The following is a 16,426-nucleotide window of genomic DNA, read 5'->3' as shown; positions in this document are numbered from 1 at the left end:
ATTATCCTCATGTGGCATTTCACTCTACACGGACAAACGCATGCATCAGTGTTAGAGGCAGCAAGTCTGGTCACACCAGCTTGTTTTTAGCATCAGAATCACATTAACAAACACCGATCTCCGGCCAATTGTTGAAGGATGGGCTACAGTATGGTGATAGTTACATGCTCCGTCAACGGGGCAGCAGCTGTAGCATCCAAGGTTTCCTGTAACCCCTCACACAAACACAAGAACACAATTCAGTCTCTTAAGTGACAAGACACACACAGAATGTGCCGTAAGTTTTTTATATATATATATATAAAAAAGTAATTATTTGTCACTGCTGCTCATGTTGGGGGCTTGAAGGCTCAATTAAACTTAAATGCGGTAAGCAAGGAGCATTAGGTCTAAACTCTTTTTGTCTTCAGGTTCCAGCAAAACCGCTGCTTCCCCGGATGAAATCAAATGATGCAGGAAAGATCTGTGTGGTCATTGATTTGGATGAAACACTAGTGCATAGTTCATTTAAGGTAAGCTGGCCTATGTGACCTACTTTCTCTCGTATGTATACTATACACTCTCCTGGGAAAGTTGACAGATGAACAACCACTAGCAGACACTTAACTCAAAAGAGATCATTAAATGGATCAGCTTATCCAAAACAAATAAGTATCATGTCCATCCAGATGGTTATAGCTTAATTCAAAGTATTCTGATGGTATAAGCTTTTGTTTGTAGGAAAATGAGACCGCACTGGTGAAAATGTTTTCAGTTTATGTGTTGTGTTCCGTCCGTTCATCTCGGTGTCCCAGGGTTGGATCCGTGTGGGTGGGGGGTAGAATCATGCAATGTTGTCTACGTTTGAAGGTTTTCCCATGATTTAAAAACATTATGTCACAGGTATAAATAACAAAAAAAAATCGGTAACACTTTACTTGAAGGTATCTACATCAGAGTGACATGACACTGTCATGAACACATGACACAGTCATGACACATGAACCCTAACCCTAACACTAACCATAACTTGTCATGACAAAAAATCGAATGACACTTACTAAAAGAAGCGTTATGTCTAGGGCTGTCAAAATAACGCATCAATTTCGATTAATTAATCTGAGAAAAAATAACGCGTTAAAAAAAATAACGCAGATTAATCCCTTCCATATTGACGTTTGACCAGGAGCCTTTCTAGCCACCATTGGACTGTAAAATGAAGGAGGGAGACGAGAATGTTCTGCCTGGATCATTAACTGGAACATTTACTTGTAAAAAACTTCTTCCTGCCAACCCTGGCTACCGCAATCTGGTGCCACCGATATGTCTGCACTTCTCTCTGATGCTCTGAAACAGACGTTACAGGCAACACAAACACCGCTGCACATGACGCTAGTTAACACTATACTCGACAGCAGCTAACGTTAGCCTACCGCTAGCTAGTAGCTGGATTAAACACGGTTAAAATGCTGACAGCTAACGCTAAACGGTGTAAAGTTTGACTGTGTTTTACTGTAGAGATTCAACACCGGGATGTAACAATCTACAGCTGCCGTCGGAAAAACGACACAGACGGTGCGTTCAATGAAACTGGTAAACTACAGCCTCGTGGTGCATTTGTAGTTATTGTAAATGTCCATTTTCCATCTGGTGGTTGTGTTTGTCGTTCAACAGCAATTTACTAGTGAAATTTGTTATTGTTATACATTATTATTAAATCATTTAATTTTGACCATATGGCCTTAGCAATAAACAAGCCGTTCTTTAATGTCACCGACTGTTTAGTACCCTTTTTTTTTTCTTTTTTTACTTTCTTAAAAAGTATCGGTTCAGGCACCGTTAATTATGTATGCGATTAATTTCGATTAATTAATCAGAGTATGTAATTAATTAGATTACATTTTTTAATCGATTGACAGCCCTAGTTATGTCATAAACGTTTATGACTTGTTTATAATGATTATGACACGTTCATGACAGTGTCATAGCACTCTTATGTAGATACCTTCAAGTAAAGTGTAACCAAAAATTGTCATAAATGCCAGTGTTTCCCACAGATTTGAAAGCAATCCACAAGGACCTGTATGCCCTGGCGGGGTGGGGGGGGGCGGGGGTGTAGTAAGAGTAAAAAATGACATAACATTATTTATTATACGTTTATTTGATTCACAGCTGCTATGTAGTGTTTTGACCCCGACAACCCAACTGCATTGTACCGCAAACTTGCGACTAGGTAACTTTCTAAAGAGAGTCTCAAAAGAGTCGGGTCGGTGATTGTGAATGTGTGATTGTGTAAAGGTGTTCACGAGATAGATACCAACCTTTAGTGAACTTGTGAATTTCGCCAGCCGTCTTCTCTCCTTTTATGGAGACAGACGCTGTGTACACGGTGACCTCGATGGTGTTTTAAGCCTCCAATGTCGGCTTACAGGCAGCTAACCCTCACCTTAACTTTAACATAACTTCTTTGACATAACCATTGGCAATATATAGAAACGATATATAATCGTTTTTATTACACTCTGGTTGTACTGAAAAAAAAAATGCATATTATACAATTTGTTAATTAGTCAGCTTTGGAGATGCTGGTAGGTTATAAACGAAGACAGCTTTGAGTTTATGCCCTCATTGTCATCCAAAACGTATCATATAACTTTCATCCTAAAGTAGTTTTTGCAGAGATGTTCATGGACTCATTGGAGTAAAAAACAGGTCTCATTGAAACCATATTAGACTAAATTTGTGGAATATAGCAGTAACAATGACATGATTTAAGAAGGTGTTGCTGTGTTTTTTTTGTCTGTATTGAAATCTGCTGGCAGTTTTAATGCCAAGATCTAACAAAATGCCTTTTAGCTGCACTGTATTGATGTGATAGAAGGTGTCTTAACAGCTAAAAAGTCCACACTAATTGGAAATCGCATCACAACTATGTGAATGGATATACACTGTGGCATGCTGGGTAACTATAATTGTTTTGCCTATTTAGAGACAAAGCAGTCACTGAACAATCTTTATTACAAATGCTTTATTTAGAAAATAAAGACATTTTTATATTTAAATAAAATAAAAAATTTAAAATAACTCACTTCCATCCAAATTAGTTTAGTCTTTTCCATTGGTTTAATTTGGACTAACTGGCTTCTTTATATAATTTGGCCTTTAATTAGTCATCAAAGTCGTCAGGTATTAAAGCATAGCTAGGACCGTCTCATTAGGGTATCTGCTGTTAGACTTCCATGCTGACTGTTAAAACAAACAACCTACTTGCCAAGGCAAAAATAGGATTAGCACTACATCATTTTGCATATTTTTAGGAGGAGGATTATTTATTTTTACCATAAACGACTTCGCTCATGTGCCACCTAAACATGAACCATTTATTTTACGGGTGCTCTGGTTTCATGATGCAGAACCCTCCTGCACCCTAAAACCCAAGTAAGATGTAAAAATAACTGGAACTGCAAGCAGTTGTGTACGGGGTCCAAGCCCCCCGGTGCAAGTCATCCCCAGGCGAACCGCGGAGCTCGCCAAAGCGGAACCCAAAGCACGTCGACGAGGCAAACACCAGGAAATTCTCACAACGCGTGAGCTGGAAGGTCTGTAGTAAATTTCAATCGCAAATGTCCTATTTACATGCATTGAGTTATTCGCGTAAAATGCGTCTAAGTTGATTGTAGCGCCCCTCCCCCCCCAATGGCCAGTCTACACCAAAATTAGTACAAAGCCTCGGAGTGGCATGTAGAACAATAATCTAAAGTTCTGCACTGATACCAATTACTGTGGCAGAGAAATTGCAATTGCAAATTTCCTATTTACATTCATTGTGTTATTGGGAAAAATGCATCTGTTGATAATAGCGGCCCCTAATGGCCAATCTTCGCCAGATTTGGTACAGCGTCTCGGAGTGGCATGTCTAACAATAATCTAAAGTTTTGCATTGATAGCAATCACTTTGGCTGCGATATGCAAGAGTGTATTTTTGTAGCTAGCTACCCAAATTTGTTTGTACGTAATATCTGCATTTCTAAATGTACCAAAATTAGTTTGCTAACATTTTGTCAAGTCGGTCTGCAGATCCTATGTGAGCTGAGTTTCATGCTGATCGGATGCGCGGCCTAGAAGGAGTTTTGAAAAAGTAGGTTTAGCGTAAATCACGATTTTACTGTGATAAAAGTCTAAAAGTCGGAAATGACCATGGCCTATGTCACAAGATTCATTTCCATTCAGGGAATGCGTGGATATAAGGTTTTTGAATGTGCGTTGAACGGTGTGGGAGTTATAGGGCAAAACGTGAACAGAAAATTGTGTTGCCTGTATCTTCTCACGGCAAGCGCGCGTGTGGAAAGCAGTCGCACATCAGCTGAAATGTTGTGTTGCGCACAAACGTAGTGTTTAAACTTTAACCAAATAAAATATTGACTTCTTTTGAAACAAGAATCCAAGTTTTGATTTGTTTTTGTATGTTTAAATCAAAGAAAGAAAGAACAGGTGGATGCCAAAGGGAGCAACCAGAGGCCACGAAACGGTTGCCCATTGACTACAATAGCATAGCAACCGCTATTGTCGAGCCCTGCGGAAGAAAAATAATAATAAAAACCTTATCCGTTTCAATCACGATCCCACCCCCTCGGGCTTGGACCCCTAATAATAATTAAAATCAGAAAAGTAAATTGCAAAGGACTATACGTGAAGTGAAGTATACGTGCAGCTGTTAACGGCAATGTACCATTAGGTCAGAGTATTGTAAATATGATAAAAAGATTATCAACAATTCTTTCTTGTGACTTGAGTCATTTATATATAAATACTTCACTGTTTCTAAAAGGTCATTACAACTACACATCTCTTTGAATAGAATCTGTAAATCAATCAGTGTTAATATACTGTGAGTAAAGATGCTTTCAAATAATGTATTGAGTTTGTGATTGTTCCTACAAATAACTGGCATCAGTTTGATACCTTTTAAGGTAGCATTTAGTGAACAAAGTAGTCAACGGCAAAAACCCAGGCTCCTGTGTCAAGACAAATCATGCAATGAATACCATGTGGTGTTTAGTCCTTCTCAGGTCACAGACTGTCCTAAAGGATGTCACTGGATATTGCAACAAGCTATGTGTAAACAGGGTCAGACTCTGTTAACTTCATGTTTAACACAAGGTGGATAATAAAACTCATTATTACTTTGACACACATATTAAAAATAGCGTTATAGGTAACCATTTTGGAGTTGGTTGTAAGTGAAGAGTAAACCCAGTGTATGACTCATTTTCTTAGTTCTCTCTGTTCCATTATATTGGAGAGAAGGCAGACATCTCTACGGCCGATATCTCCAACACTGGGAAACCCACACCAAAACAATCTAGATTGATAAATAGCACTACAAGTCAGAGGAAAAATAAGTATTTTGATGTATGGGTGAATTGTCCCTTTTTAAAGCAACACTAGAGAACTTTTCCCGCTTCGGTCCCCCTACAGGTCAGAAGAGGAATTGTCCATTACATTACATTGTCCAGTTCATTCGAACTACAGATCCGCTACCCAATCTGGCAAACTTGCATAATAGTGTTGCTTTAAGTCATCCCAACTTATTCAAACCCTTCGTGGTTCTGTAGCAGGTTAGCCAGACCACCACATTTTAAAGGTGACCCAGTTGCCTTTTTAAAAGTTTAAGATTACCCATTTTGAGTGGTTAAGGAAATAAAGGCTCCATTTCTACGAGAAGCAAGCCGGTCACATTACCAATACCACTTTCCAGTAAAAATAGACCAAATATGTCACTTGATATTATATTTGTATAGCCTATATTGTAACTACCATTCAGAAATGTAACCACACCATAAATGCTAAACATACAAAAACATACACAATTTGCAAATTAGACACTAGGCCCTGTGCCTTGTCATGCAAATGTTGTCACGATAAAGAATAGGGGTGTGAATCTTTACTTGTCTCACGATTCGATTTCCATTATCCTGTCAACGGTTCGGATCGATTCCATATCACGATGCGTCACCTCCTCAGTATTTTTATATATTGCTACACATGGTTTTCACCAACAAATTCAAGCAGTCAGATATATATGAATATATGAGCTCTTTAAAAAAAGACGCTTCCTGAATGTAGCGGACAGACTAACGGACAAAAGGCTAAAACAAAAAAATGCAGCAACCGTAAAATCAACGAGTAACAAGTAAGTAGGCAATAATCGATTATGGCCTGTCACTGCATCGATGCAGAATCATCTAGGTCCGCATCACGATGTATCGGTGCAATGATTAATTTCACCACCCCTAATAAAGGATCATAATCTCATATATTTCAGTACTGCTTTTGAATGGTCATTATAGGCCACAATGCAAATATGGCAAATAGGATATAGTATAGTAGCAGAGCCTGACATTTAGACTCCTGAGTGATTTAAAAAAAATAGTAATGTTTTAAACCTTTGGTAATAGATCATTAGACAACTCAATGACAAGTATTAGGACACATGCAATTAGATACATTAATTTTTCAAATGCAAAACATTTAAAACAGCAGATACAGAACATAAACCAGCATGCAACATTGAGAAAAATACTGTGCATTAATTCTCAAAGCGTACACGCACTTTCTGTTTATGGTTGATGTTAAACGGTATCACTTGCATTACCTCATAGTATATGTTTAGGCCATGCTGTAATGCCTTATATAGAAAATGCTTGGGGTGATCCTAACATTTGAGAAGCATATTTCAGATGTGAGAACTGCCTAAATAAATCATTAAAGTTATGACCCTTATCACTTTCTGTAGCGCCCATATTTCCATGATGGAAGTGACAGGAGTTATTTACAGTATTGTGTTATTTAAAAGACGCTGAGGCGGCATCTTTGTGTCTGACACATCCTTTCTTCAGATTTGTTGCTATCACTCACGTCTCTCTGGAAAACAGGGCTGGGCAATATGGCCAAAATCTTCTGTCCCGATATGTCATTTCATATCTTGATAACGATATGTATCAGGATATAGCATGTTTTCTAATAATTCAGTAAATAAATAAATACATGACATAACCACATGGCAACGTCTATTTTTGTATACTCTATGTATAAATACTTGACAAATAAAGTACTGAGTATTTTCTCATTTTATTTAGAACTTTAGTGTGAAATGAACAAAACGTGAAAGGATCAGAACATAAAACAGCGTCCAAATGATGTAAATATTGCTGTAACGCAGCCCGCCAGCTGGTCTTTCGTAGAAGCAATATAGAAAAATATGTACAATAGACGGTTTCATAGCATTTTGACGATATACTGTACATCTTCATAACGCCCAGCCCGAACGGTAAAGTGTAGATTTCCTTTGAAGATAAAATGAAATGATTCTTTTCGTGTGTTTAACACTTCTACTCCTTTTTTCAACAGCCAGTGAACAATGCTGATTTTATCATTCCAGTGGAAATTGATGGAACAGTTCACCAGGTAGGCACTTGAGATGCTTAAGTGACCATTTGCTACATCACCATAATGTTAAAAGCAGCCATCATGGAAGTTTCTACAAGCTTGATAGACATCATGAAAAAGCCCCGAAGATTTGCGTAAACAATTGTGCAAGCAGGATTAATACAGAGAACCATTGTATGTGCACTGCCCATTATTGCACTGTATGTACCACCCACCAGAAACGACAATCTGTGCTATTAACCATCTGACCCGAACAGTAGCATGCTTTATGAACTAAGGTTGTCACAATACCAGAATGTTAAACTTGTATACGATACTTGTATGAAAAAACATTGAAATAATGAATGCAATTGTAGATTACAAGGGAGTACAACATGTACACCATGCCATTCATTTTTACCTCTGTTCTTAAACTTTTTAACACATTTTTTTTTTTTTTCTTTTTTTTTTACAAAATGAACCAAAACACCGACAACTAGGAAGATCTTGAATGGATAATGAGAATAAATGTGAAAAAACATTTAAATCATACTCTGTAAACAAAAATAGAAATCAGGTTTGAATTGAAATCCAACACTATTACTAAGCTTGTTTACAAGATATTTAGCCAATGCTGATCTACTGAGGAAACCATAAAGTGAATCTTTGGATGGATGGGAAGACAACACTCAATGGAAATGCTTTTGACTCTTCCGGCACATAAAAAAAAAAAAATGTAAAAGCAGTTACTGGATGGTTTGGGTTACACTCAAACACATTTTAAACCATCAACTGGGCTGAAACAAGTAAAATGTAACGCACAATCTAAAAAAGTATAGCCATAAGATAAAATATAATATATAAAATATAATAAGTATAAAGAAAATAAAACATTTAAAATGATGACTTCAGATAACGACAAAAGGCACACAAAAGAGGCACACAAAAGAGGATGGATTGAGGAACAGCTGATTTTCTTCCAAGTTGTTTGATCCGTGTAGCCTTGGGTTGAAAATTTTTTTTTTTTTTTTTTTATAGCTTCAGTATATTCAATACTATTTAATGTATAATTAAGATCATATCATTTGAAACACATAAACAAGTATTGATACTTTTGAAAGCCTTATTATGACCTTTCAAATTCAAAAGTAAGGGGGTAAAACTCCGAAATCCTCCCTGGTTTGCACTGGAAACACTGTGCTAGCTCCCTGACAGTGCTGTAGCTCGCTCTGTTGATGGCTCCAAGCAGCAGGCGGCTATTTACGTGGCCTGACGAAATGAGAAAACCCTGGCAGGCTTCTCAGAAATCACTGGCCATCAATCTCACTCTGTGGGGCATATTATGTCCTGCTCATTGGTGCTGGGGAATGGCAGTGACTATTCCCTGCAGGCGCTCAATGGTAAACCCAATCTGTTGTGCTGGGCCTCCCAGCAGACAGAGGAGCTTTGTTGTCCGAAGGGCCTGGGTCTGTTTCAAGTAATCCAGGATAGGCTTGTTTAAAGTGGGGAAAGCCTATTCAGGATGACTTGGTTCAGAAACAAGGCCGCCAGCATCTTAGTGGAAGTAGATACAGTATAAAGTCCTGTTGGGGTGTTTTCAAGAAATGTTGCAACTTTGTTTTCTTTTGCAGTATTTGATGTCATTATAGCAGCATAGGATTATCAACAGACAAAAGAAACTAATGTTAATGGTAGAGAAAATTAGTTTGTACAGTGGGTAACACCATGAAATGGATATTATTCCTCGTCATCCAATATGACGTCTTGATAATCGCAGAACTGTAATGTTTGGAGACTGAAATGATATATGATATTAAAAAGCCTAAATTTGGACAGGTAGGTTGCTCTGTTATGTTTTAATAAACTACTACATTCCAATATATGTGTGTCTTCAGAATATCTGGACACACCGGTCAGAAGTAGGATTACCATTTTCTTTTCTTTTATATATTTCCCCATAAGTAGTTTTATTCCTGATCATATCCATAATAAAGTGAAGCATGTGGCAGACCAACTATGCATTTCATACTCCAATGCTTTTGTGTCTCCACCCAGGTGTATGTGTTAAAGAGACCCCATGTTGACGAATTCCTCAAGAGGATGGGAGAATTGTTCGAGTGTGTCCTGTTCACCGCCAGCTTATCCAAGGTCAGACTGCTGCTCTTCTTCTGTGTAACGAATGGTTCAAATGGGACTTATTATAGCAGGCAGACTGGCGTTTATCAGATGGACACACCAGATGTGGAAAGGGACACCTGTTGTAGAATTACTGGAAACCCCTCGTCATTTTTTTTGTTTGATTTGTAGGTGACCTTCTACGTACGCCCTCGCACATAAAGATATATTTATGATACCTGTCAGGCGATTAACCTTTCACATTTACTTCAACTGTGTTAGCCTCAGCTTAACTTTGTGAAGCATTTGGTCGGTTATGAGTTGTGACTAAGTGACTCCCTCGCGTGACTTGATTCATCAGGTTTTAGTTGCCATGTTTGAGCTTTCAAATGTTTATTTTATTTTTAATAACAGGGTCACACATTCAATAGCCTTGACAATTTTCCGTTCACGTGTATTCATGTGACAGGGTTTCCATGAAATGGTCCTGAGAAATTATACAGTACATTGATTCAAAACCAAAAATGACAAGTTTATACACAAGTTTCTGTGATAACAATACAGGTTCAAAGTATGTAGTGTCCTAACAATTTTTAATACGGAACATACTGTTATTTGGGTTAGTTGCCATGTTTGTCTACAGCACTTACAGGTGCTAAAATCAAATGCTGATCTGCCGCCTTTCATGTTTCGAAAATGTCTGAGACTTAAATGTTGCAGATACCACTTCTCTTTTGGTCATGCTCAAACTGTGCATTGAAATGTGATGCAGATTGGTTGTAAATCTGTGTAGGCCATGATGATCTACTTTAAAGTGCCCATATTATGAAAAAATCACTTTTTCTGGGATTTGGGGTGTTATTTTGTGTCTCTGGTGCTTCCACACGCATACAAACTTAGAAAAAAAACCATCCATGCTGTTTTGAGTGAGATACGGTTTCTGAATGTAACCTGCCTTCAGTCTCCAGGTGAGCTGTTCAACATCTGCACGGCTTTCTACATCACTAGCCGAGACGAGGGGCCTAGGGGGCTAACCGTTAGCATGCTAGCGCTAGCTCGTACTCAATGGCAAAACACTGCTACAACACACACAAATTCACCCTAATCTACAAAATAAATTGTATAGAACTACTTCCATGTCCCTGTTCTGCAGGTATTCAACACAAAGTTGGAAGTGTGCCCTCATTTAGAAGAAGTCTCCCAGCTAATCCTGCCTTGTACTACTGAAGTTAGAGAAACAAACAGCTAGCTAGATGATGTGATCCTTACCTAGCTACTGCGAATGTGCGACTGTCAACAAAGATGTTACAGTAGTGAGAGGTCTCACTCTGTAGCTAAAACAGAGAGCTGAACACACAGGGTGAAAAGAGGAGCTGCAGCAATGTGCAGTACAACAAAAATGTGGTGCTTTTTGAAAATTAAACCATGTAAACCTATTCTGATACAATCTCAAATTACAATTGTGAACCAGAAAATGAGCATAATATGGCCACATTACCAGGCTTACTATTACAAATAAAACCTCAACCAGTTAAAACAACAACCAAAGTTAGTGACTAGCTAGTAAACATAGTAGAGCATTTAGCAGCTTAAGAGACAGATGTTTCTCTCAGGAGGAGTTGGAGACCAACAGCATTGCTAAAAATGATTATGTGATTATTGGACATTCATCTTGTGAAAAAAATGTAAGAAGAAACGTTGCCTTTGTATTAAATATGGGAGCTTAAAGCAATATTGCGGACATTACATTTTTTTCACTTTAGTATTTGTCATTGTCCTGCACCACTTTTTTTAAACATTCATCTTGTGGCTATAAGCATGACTGATTGAATGCTACGTGTGTCTGCCGATGCAAATAAGGAACTGTTTGCTAATAGGTTCACCATTTCAACTTTTAACTTGTACTAATATGTCAATGATGTGTTTACAACTGGTTTTTGTTGCCCCCAAGTGGTAAAAAAAAATAAATCCGCTAAAGCAACTGTTACCTCTTAATTAAAAATCTGTTATTTTTGCCTTGTTAGAACTTGTGTGTGGAAATCTTACAGCACGCATTGCCACTTAGTTTCTGCCATTTAGTTCAGTAGTCTGTATTTGTTTTCTTGATTTTTGAATGAAAAATGTGTGTGGTTCTTTTACGTTGGCGCTGGCCACTATCCCACCATCCCACTATGACCCCCAGCGCTGGGATTTCAGAACTATATCACCAGTTATGTGACTGGCTAAGGGACTATTTAATAATCACCGCAGCTGTAGATCTATATTCACCTTCACCCAGCCCTTTTGCACATTGTGCTGCTGCACATACATAAACCAAAATAGAAAGTGTGCATGGAGATGCCCACACAGTCTGTGTGCCTAAGACCTACCACCTTGAGACTGGCATTTATTATTCCAATTTCAACTGAGGGTGCAAAATATTAAACTGAGTGTGCAATGTGTGATTTCTTTATTTGACAAGTGTCCCCTTGCAAGTATTCTCTTCAGAGGTCTCTCATATCTCTCTGTTTACTGCCAAGCCCTGATTACTTCAGGTCAATCTCAAAATAAAATGTCATAACCGTCTTCCACAGGTGCGTGCACTCCATTGTTGTGGTTGTTTCCATGGTGCCGAACTGACCTGAAAGTACAGTTCCTTTTTTCGGCCTGAAAAAGTTTAGCAAGAGAATGCAAAAGTATTTATCGTTTGTTGTTTTTTTTTCGCCATGTTATTTGTTTTCTCCCCCATATGTTCCCTTAGCGGCTCCGTACATAAGTCATGTACAGTACAATTTGAATGTACATACTGTACTACTGCATAATTGCTGTACAACCACAGAATAACATACAAACCTAGCACAGAATTGGGTAACCCTATAGCCCCTGGTTTTCTCCTGTTCCTATAGTACGCAGATCCTGTGTCGGACCTGTTGGACAAATGGGGGGCCTTCCGGAGCCGTCTCTTCCGGGAGTCCTGTGTCTTCCACAAAGGGAACTACGTAAAGGACCTGAGCCGTCTAGGAAGAGACCTCAACAAGGTCATCATCATTGATAACTCCCCAGCCTCCTACGTCTTCCATCCTGACAACGCAGTAGGCCATCTATATATATCTTTCTCTGCAATACACTAACCTACATTTGTGTTGTTCACTACAAATCTTTATTGGATAATAATTATACAATATTAGGTACTGTGGAATATTAAAAAGGTCTTCTAATCCCACCATATCTCACTTCCTCAAACCTCCAGGTTCCAGTAGCTTCCTGGTTTGACGACATGTCAGACACCGAGCTCCTCGATCTTATCCCTTTCTTTGAGAGACTAAGCAAAGTGGACGACATCTATGAAGTTCTCCAGCAGCAGAGGACTTCAAGTTAACAGAGGCAGGAAACTAGGATGAAAATAATCCCCAGCAGCTGTCATCACGGGGCCACGGAGGCTGGTGGGCCGCATGCTCCACGCTGCATCCGACTACAAGGACCACACTGCAAAAAATGTCTCAGTTAATCTCGTATTGCTAGTGAAAGAAATCTTTCCAGCGGGGTTTGGTGCTTCAGCATTGAAAGTAATCTAATCCAAAGATTATTTTTTGTTGTAGTAACGCTAGATAAAGATTGAATATGAGATTCAATAACTTCTGTAGATATCTTTTGCAGTGCAGCTAGTTTGTTGTTGTTGTCGTTATGTGACCGCAGTGACTTATTTAAGTAAGCTGTAAACCTAGATAGTTTGAACAGTTGTTCAGTGCCATTCTACAAATGAACCGCATCAGTCGTTTTTTTTCAGTTTATTGTAGCATTTTTAATAGTATTTGAATCTCTTACACAGAATATAACAAGTCATTGAAGACTGTTCCTTAAACCCCATTAACTTACTTTTGTTTGCTCAAGTGGCCAAATGTGTATGTAGGAAAAGACAATCATTAACTTTAGAGAATTGTGGTTTAATATTTCAAACATGTTATGGCACATTTCACTACGAAACACACATTTGTGGTGTGCTCCAAGTACTGTGCATTTACCTAATGTCTTCTGAAAGCTTTGAACAAATACTGTTTGTGGTAGGAATTTGGCTCCAAAATTGCATTTAGATTAAAAACAATATTTATGGCAATCCACTGCCATTGATTGTAGTCTTTATTCACTACTACCACTACTATACTACAGAAGACTGATAAAGATTAATCACTAAATTCTAATATTACTGGAATCTATATATGAATGTGTAATAACCCTTTTATATGTTGTCTTATGCCCAGTCCAGTCACCAAACACTAGGGTTGGGTACCGAAACGCGGTGCCACTAGGGCACCTGCTCCGACATTAACGGTAGTAACGAGACTGAATAAGAGCAAAACATTTCGGTGCCTGAGTTCTTTTTCAGAAGCATCGCTGCACGGGACGCTACGTTACCTTTAGCTAGCAAGTGGATTAAACACAATGGTGAAAATGCTGACAGCTAAACGGTGTAAAGTGTGACTGCATTTCCCTGTAGAGGATTCCGATACCAGGACGTAACGGTCTGACTGCAGCTGCTGACGGTGCGTTCACTTGAAACTCACCTCGCCATCCTTGTGGTGCATTTTAAGTTATTGTAAAATACACTTTTCCCATCTGGTGGTTGTTTTTGTTATTTACCAGCAATTTACTGGTGAAATAAGTCATTGTTATAAGTTATAGTTATTAATCAATCATTTTAATTTTGACCATATGGCCTTAGCAATAAACAAGCCGTTCTTTAATTTTGCCAGCTGTCGTTTTGTGCTCCTTTTTTTTAATATTATATATATATATTCGATTCAGGCACCGTTTAGGCACCAGCACCGTTTTAAAAGTATTGATTTAGCACCGGTATCGGAAAAAACCCAAACAATACCCAACCCTACAAAACACCCTCATCTTGATATTCATTAGTTGACCTCATACTTGCATACCAACACATTTCGAAAAAGATTAATTTAAGACATGAGATCTGGATCTTTTGGACAGTTCTGGATTAAGAAAACAAGCTGACTTCACACTGATCGGACCTTTCACACAAAGAGACTTACCACTGCAGAAATGGTGAGATTATTTTTGTAAATACAGTATATCATGATTTTAGGCAATCATTTTGAATTGGTTTTAATGTTATTTTACCGAATGTTATTTGATCTTTTGAGGGGTTTTTTTTGTTGTTGAATTGGCCACCACAGTGTGCGGCCCCATCAATAATGCAATATTGTTCATGTGTGCAGGAAGAGGCGCTAACCTGCTACGGCGACTTAAGTAAGTTTGACGTTTGATTTTAAAGAACACTTTGATCTGTAAACCTTTTTTTGTGTAAGACGTTAATGGAAGTCAAATGTTGTGCTGTATCGAGCTGTAAATACAGTTCCTTTGGGGAAACGTGTGCCAGACGTGTTCACGCTCTAATTTAAGCGTGTGTGTGTGTGTGTGTGTGTGTGTGTGTGTGTGTGTGTGTGTGTGTAAGATATTACATCAGTGTGAGTATTTACATTGGTTTAGGATTTAAAACAGATACTTTGACAATACCTGAAAAACCATAACCTGTCTTTAAATCATGATTTAACCTTTTTTTTTTTTTTTTTTTACTGAATGCAACGAGAGTATTAACATGACTCAAGTAAAGAAACTGGTTCCAACAAGTGAGTTTTTAAATTGCTGCTGATAACTGTTTAGGTTGAAAAACAAAACAAAATGACAACTAGAGATATTTTTACCTGGCATCAATAAAGCATGTTTTATTGAAACGGGTCATATTTAACAGTACTTTTTTTCACATATGTAACGCTCACACAACATGGCATGGCAGAGGTGGAAACAAGTCAAATGGAAAAATGGAATATGGAACAGATTTCATATGAAAACAACTATCATTCTCCGTTAAGTTCAAACATAATACACACGCAACATTAAAACTAGCATGCCCTGATTATCAATCAAGGTGATCAAGTAATTTCCTATAATCTATTTCTTTTCTAAATTACCTGATTTTTGGCCCAATGTATTTACATTACAAGCCCTTTGCTACAAGACAGAACTGTCTTTATTCAAACTCATCGAAACATAAAAAAAAAAAAAAATCTATACAATGGACAAATGATGAAAAGAGACGTTTGTTTGGATGATCCATTTTAAAATCTAAATTTGATCTCGATACATGGCTGTAGTCAACTGGAAACTTAACACTGTTTTTTTATGTGATAATACTAAGACAAAAATCACTGTCACACAACAGCCACACAAAACCATGCTTTGATATATGGGAAAACTACAGAGTGCAAATCAGATTATATGAAAATATGTTTCAAAGCAGACAACTCGAGTTTTGGAAAGCACCAAAATTGCATCTGGAACAAAAAAGTAATTTTTTGAACTGGCAAATATCTTAAAAAGCCATGACCACATACACATTAAGTGTGTGTATGCAGCCTGAAGAAAATCAGATAAGATGATAAAACATTTCGGAGATTTAGTTTTTGTTCTACATTAGCATTTGGCCTCAAGAAATGACCCTTATAAAGTGAAATGTCTCTTTACATGTAATGTCGGTGGATTGCATTCAAACTGTGTGGAACTCTTGACATAGACCTTCCATTCCTGTATCATTCTGTATACTTTAAATCAGATATTTATTGGCACAAATACACATTCAGCTTAAACCTGAACATGGTTACAGTCAGACCACTTACACACAGGACATTAACATCCAAACTGCAGTTTGGATTGTGATAATGGGACAGTTTATATGTATTCACACGCTGACCATGACTCATTTTACATTAACAGAAATTTCATAAAGACAATTCTTAAAGGCAAGTTACTATAAGAAAATCCACTCCCTGAATTAACTGAACTGCATGAAAATCCATCACAACCCTGTTTAAACCACTTTTTATAGACATACTGTTTGTAAATATAT

At 37.8% G+C, this 16,426-nt stretch overlaps 1 protein-coding gene across 1 annotated transcript in view; it reads left to right on the top strand.

Moving 5' to 3' along the window:
- LOC144526048 (carboxy-terminal domain RNA polymerase II polypeptide A small phosphatase 1-like) overlaps positions 1–13,021 on the top strand; it is a 29,411-nt gene extending 16,390 nt beyond the window's left edge. Inside the window, exons 3-7 of the mRNA XM_078263220.1 lie at positions 411–512; positions 7,390–7,446; positions 9,463–9,555; positions 12,408–12,593; positions 12,752–13,021. Coding sequence (XP_078119346.1) covers positions 411–512; positions 7,390–7,446; positions 9,463–9,555; positions 12,408–12,593; positions 12,752–12,880 — 567 coding nt within the window. The 3' untranslated portion in view covers positions 12,881–13,021. The remainder of the gene's footprint in view (positions 1–410; positions 513–7,389; positions 7,447–9,462; positions 9,556–12,407; positions 12,594–12,751) is intronic.
- Positions 13,022–16,426: the final 3,405 nt, after the last annotated feature.

The sequence above is a fragment of the Sander vitreus genome, chromosome 11 (assembly GCF_031162955.1).
Source record: "Sander vitreus isolate 19-12246 chromosome 11, sanVit1, whole genome shotgun sequence".
Lineage (NCBI taxonomy): Eukaryota > Metazoa > Chordata > Actinopteri > Perciformes > Percidae > Sander > Sander vitreus.
The sequence above is the reverse complement of the archived record's forward strand: the minus strand, read 5'-3'. Positions and strand labels throughout refer to the sequence as shown.